We start from the raw sequence: 5,816 nt of genomic DNA on the forward strand, positions 1-5,816 counted from the left end.
TGATTTTACTGCTCGCAAGAAGAGATAGATTACAAGTTATCTGTGGTCTCTCGACAATGTATGAAATAATGTAGTTATGCACTTAACGAGCGTTCTCAATTTGAACGCGCGCGCGGTTTATCTCGTCTCAATGACTTATGCGCCAGTCGAGGACGCTGGATGAATAATCCACAACTTGTTTTCTTATTATTCCTAACTCAATCGTTATCTCCGGCATCCGCTGTAAGATACATTGAACCGTGTCAAGTTGGTAAATTGTTGTTCACTTGCGCCGCGCGTATTACTCGCTTATGCCCGCAGGAAAATTTGTTTAAAGATTATTCGTAAACGCTAATATTTTTAACAGAGTTTTTTTTCGTAAAAGCATAAACTTATATTTCTCCTTCGTCAGTTTTCAAATTTATGTAAGCACTGAAAATCGCGAGTGCGGTATTTGGCGACTTGCAAGTTTAAACAGTTTCTCAGAGGTGATAACTTCTCGTTCATGCAGATGATCTGACCTTTAATGGACGCTCACCTGATTTCCGATATCTCTTCATAAATGTTTTCCTCCGTGCCGTAGCAAGTTGTGTAAGTGTGTCTTTTTAAAGGATCCGACCTTATCTGCTGCAACTGTTGCTGTTGTCGCAGCAGCATTTGCTGCTGCTGCTGCTGTTCTTGTTGCTGCTGTTGTTCTTGTTGCTGCTGCTGCTGCTGCTGTTGTTGCTGCTGCTGCTGCTGTTGCTGTTGTTGCTGCTGCGACAGCACCTCTGTCGGATATGTCGTATGGAAATGATCCGAATCAGACTGGTAGTATGCATACGAATAATCCAAAAGATGCTGGCGTGAACTCGTGATGGGTGACACCACTGGCGATACCGGTTCCATTAACGCGTTACACGATATCTGTGAAAAACATGAAGCGCCGCTATACACGATGAAAGTAGACTTTTGGACGCTAACCAACGTCAAGCATTATGAATATTACGATGCTTTAAAGAAATACGAATGTGAATAAGAATGTATCTTTTCGTACGAGTTCGCTTACCCCACTCACTGTTGCCGCGAGCAATGGAAACGCACGAATGTGCATCATTAGCGAAATTAATGATCCGCATTTCGAAATTTACCTGATTGTGAGGCGGTGGATACGGTGGAGGTGGGGGAAATTCCAGGTTGACTATTCGCGGCGGCGGGACGCCTGTCGTCATTCCTGGTCCCCCTAAGGACGAAGCCATGGCACATTGTACGGGGAACTTCAAGTGAACCACCCTGATCGCTTCCTCGTTACGTGTTCCATCGAGTTGTTTCTATAAACAAGGAAAATAGATGTATTTCACACCGCGCGAGTCGCGCCCATTCGGCGCATCTTGCGCGTCGTGCGACGTGCTCGGGGGAGACAATCGAGTCGTTGTTCCCGGTCCTCAGAGATTACACGACGTTATTTGACGCACTTACCGAAACGCAAGGCATTACGAAATTTGTCTCACGAAAGCGAGAACGTTTTCGCATTTGTCGCTATGATCCATAACGATTGACAAAACACAGACGGGAGGAAGCAAATTTCGCGCCCCACGAGATAGATAAGCGGATACTTATCTTTCTTACGTTTGTTCTTTTTAGTTGAATTTCTTGCACAGATCATGGAACCGTTCAAAATGGATTCCGAATTATTCCGTTCTCGCTAGAAAATACAGTAGAAATATAAGAAATAATTGAACAATTCCATAATACGTGTCCAGTTCATCGTTTCTCTTTTTCTCTCCAACGTGAAAAGAAAAAGAAAAAAGATGAACAATGCAAGTTCAGCTAAAAAGAATAGGCCTCCTGACAAGAGTGCAGGTGTGAGCTGTGCATATATTCTATACACAGAAATATATTATACTACTAAGAAAAGTGATTACTCAATTTATTTTCTTTTTTAAGTACCGGTTATCCTTAACAAAAATATTTTCTTCATAAGAATCTTAATACATAATCTTTAAAGTTTTTCAAGTGAATATCATATTGAAGAATAAGATCCACTTTTAAAGACTGAAAATTAAGCCACTCTTCTCCAAGCTCAATTTTCAACTCTTCAGAATATTCCATTCTAAGGAATTTAAAGAGTATTATTACAAATTTTACAAAAAATCATTAATATGTACTCAAAACGAAAATTTCCTTCTTTTTTTTTCAATGTTATAATACTGATCTGAAAAGTATACAAAAGTATATACTGTATACAATAAAAGCAAATCAAATTTATTTTAATTTGACAATATTGATTGAAATATTAAATTTACTAGGGATTACGTGAACTTTTGAAACAAGTAATTATTATCTCTGTACAGTATATATTTTTCATTATGTATTTTTCATTATACTCTAATATTTACACGTCATCAAGTTCTATTAATCGTATTGTACGTAGGAAATAATCAGCCGGACGTAACTGTGGGCTTCGCTCATCTATACTAAGAATAAATTAATTCAAAATTTCGTGCCAGATGAACTCGCCTATAAACAAAAATACGTATCTCCGAGAAGACGACGTTGGACGTTCGACGAGCGATTCTCTCGCGTGCCTACAAATAGTCACAGAAGTGTGAAAATATTTACTATCCCGCGTAACTCACACTCTGAACGTTTCATAATATCGCGATAAAAATATTGCGAGTGCAAAGAGCCACACACTCAAAGCATACAGAAAATCGGCCTACGATCGTTGGCAAAAATAAACTTTGTTTCAAATTTTTCTTCCTCGTTCAAATTTAGAAACCAGAAATCAGAAAGACCTCGCGAACGAAACGAAGACGAAACGATGTATTGGCGTAAACTCGACCATTTCACACACACACACACACACACACACACACAGCTCCACACACGCACTCACATACATATACACAAAGTTATTTATGACGATGTATATAAATTGAAGTTAAATCTAATGAGAAAAATTATTCTACTGATTATATATGACGATCCATATTTTGATTGTTCTCACAGAGAAATTCTGGGCAGATTCATTAGCACGTGCAAGAATCGAAGAATCCACTAACGTATCACGAAAACGATACGCTGCTCCGTTTAATTTTTTTTTTTTTTTTTTTTACTATCCCAGCAATCACGATGAAAAATAAGTCATTAAGAAATTGATGAGGAATACAGTTGTCCGTCTAGTTTGACGATCTCGTGATAAACGTGATTATTTGCTCACCGACACCAATCACGAGAGAGATCAATCTACTTCGCGGAAATAAAAACTGTAGCTTCTTCAGCGGTTCTTCAACATCGATTGCTCGTCACGGCAAAGAGAAGAAAATGATAGATCGTTGACTGGCGAAGGCTGTTTGTCTAAATTATCCTAACTTATATTCCCTCTGGAAGATCGAATACCACGCGTTAATCCGTTTGTTGAATAATAATAATAATAATCCATCACAGAGACGCACTGAAGGGGAAAGGATGAAAAATCAGTTTATCGCGTGCACGTTTATCGCACTCGGGAGCAGCAAAGAGAAGCCAACTACCACGGGCGACGAGATTTCAGGGCGAAAGGTTCGTCGATCCGTCGTCGGATCGATCGCGGAGGTATCGGCGCGAGACTTGGTCGAGCAAGCGTTGATATTTGGTATATCCGATAACCGATATATAATAATGAGCGGAGATACCTCGTAGCGGCGAGATGGAGATAGAGAGGCCAGGGCCAGCTTCGAGAATCGAGAGGCGCGTCGGCACTCGGCACTCGGCGGAGGGCCCTTATCCCTTCGGATCACTTTGGATCGTTCGATGGCAGAATGCAGATACGCGGAGCGGACCGCAGGGAGAGCTCGGAGTCAGGCCCCTTACGAGACGGCACGATCCCCGCGACTCGGCGTTCACGTGCCGCGATTGTTCGCGATCGAGTGCCACGGAGTGGCCGGCCGGGCCACACACGAACCACACGAACAACGGATTCGTTTGCGCCTCGTGCTTAGTTAGATAGTTTCGCGTTCGCTCATTGTTGTAGCGAAGCGAGCAAGCACGCCCCCTTGAGAAGGCAGTCGACCGGTCGACCGGTCGACCGAGAAAAGCGAAAAGAGAAGGAAGATGAGGAGAAGGCGGCGGTGGCGGTGGCGGCGGCGGCGGCGGAGAAGGCAAAGAGAGAAAGGGGAACAACGGAGCAGAGAGAGAGAGAGAGAGAGAGAGAGAGAGACGAGTGACGGCAAAGCAGGCAAAGCCGAAAGCGTCGTTTGCCGTTAAAGTCGTCAGTCGTCACAAACTCCCCTGCGATTGCAACCTGCGATCGACTCGACCCACGCGATAGCGCGCGTCACTCTCGTTACGCGCGACGAGCACACGTGCGCACCGCTGATCTATCGAAAATTTCGAATAATAGCGAAACACACACCGAGAAATCCGACTTTCCCCTCCCCTTCTTCCCCCCCCCCCGCCAATCCGATCAATCGTTCCGTCGGTAAAAACGCCGCGCGATCCTCTTCAAGAGATGCCGTGTACCTCCGGCTCGCGACGAAACGATCGAAGAAACGCTCGATCGATAAGCACGCCGTTCGCGTATCGAAAAATACACTCGCGCGCGTGACGATGCGTGACTTCTTCTCGTAAATTCTTCTCTTTCCGCGAAACGCGATTTACGATCCGACATTCGCGAATTCGCGGTCTCACCTGCGATCCAATCGAGAACCCACATCGAACGCGTCTGAATCAGGAATGTTCTACGCGAGATTCGTGTACGGCGGATCATGTATAACGTGCCGCGTATCGTGCGTGCTGAATTTCTCAATTGCGCGCGCATGTCAGCGTCATTTCATAGATGGCACCACGACAATAACATGCCGCGCGAATGGTACACTATATACCTACCTGATACATCCGGCGTTGGTTTCGATGATTTGTTATTTTGTTTACCTGCCGATACTCGGAAGGCCTATCTGCTTGTCGCTCTGTCTAGCATAAAATATCTCGATATTGCCAAGTTCGACGTATGTATTCGTATTAATTCTATAAAAATAAGATTCTTCGTAAAGATACCTCGGACCTATCTCACTTTTACGAATGATGATGAGATTATCCGAATCGGTATCCGAATGTGTCGAGATATTTATCACTCGATAGTGTCGGTATGTAACTCGTTGAATTACAGCGAAAATATTTATGTTCACATAAAACCGGAGTCAACAAAGCATTTAAATTATTTCCAAAAATTTCAAAAATTATTCTTTTCACATAATCATTCGTAAAAGTATATAGAGAAAACATAAGAGAGAATATAATTAAGATTAATAAGAAGACACAATAGACATAATAGATAAGACAGATAGAAATAATTAGATGAAGATTTGAGAAACCTGTATACACTTTACACTTCTTTGTACCAAAGCAATAACCGCTCAGATTGGGCTCCCCTTAGGTAGCTTTAAGTGCCTTCACCTTCATCCGGAGATATGCCAGATATTTCCGGGACTACGCAAAATCTCACCTTGAAACACTACCACGTTTCATATATACATCAACAGATTTAACATCGTGCGCGATAATTCCCGCGGAGTCAAGCGATAAACTGCCGGAGATATATTGCCGGGGTTTCCTTTCGCAGTTAATCGACGACATCAAGGGATTACGGTACGCTTCAAACCGGGAACAGGCTCACCCTGATCCTAAGTACGTCCGGTCATGGTGGCATGGAAGCTTGCTTGGATAAATGACCGCTAAATACGGTATGCGGAGGGAGGGAACGTGCGGCCGACATGACTGCAGTCGCATTGGCGTAAATGTATCAAGTAAATGCATATATGTATATCGAGACAGAGAGAGAGAGAGAAGAAGAGAGAAAGCGGTAAGATTTTTTTTAT

At 43.0% G+C, this 5,816-nt stretch overlaps 1 protein-coding gene across 2 annotated transcripts in view; it reads right to left on the bottom strand.

Annotated features, from left to right (window-relative positions):
* Positions 1 to 3,797, bottom strand: part of LOC108755952 (rho guanine nucleotide exchange factor 10-like) — a 19,031-nt gene extending 15,234 nt beyond the window's left edge. For both annotated transcript variants that reach the window (XM_018499425.1, XM_018499424.1), the window contains exons 1-3: positions 3,636 to 3,797; positions 1,110 to 1,289; positions 518 to 885 (exon numbers count right to left, since the gene is read on the bottom strand). In XM_018499425.1, the coding sequence (XP_018354927.1) occupies positions 518 to 885; positions 1,110 to 1,217 (476 nt within the window). In that variant the 5' untranslated portion in view covers positions 1,218 to 1,289; positions 3,636 to 3,797. The remainder of the gene's footprint in view (positions 1 to 517; positions 886 to 1,109; positions 1,290 to 3,635) is intronic.
* Between the last annotated feature and the right edge of the window lie 2,019 nt (positions 3,798 to 5,816).

Source organism: Trachymyrmex septentrionalis, unplaced genomic scaffold, assembly GCF_001594115.1.
Source record: "Trachymyrmex septentrionalis isolate Tsep2-gDNA-1 unplaced genomic scaffold, Tsep1.0 scaffold9, whole genome shotgun sequence".
Taxonomy (NCBI): domain Eukaryota; kingdom Metazoa; phylum Arthropoda; class Insecta; order Hymenoptera; family Formicidae; genus Trachymyrmex; species Trachymyrmex septentrionalis.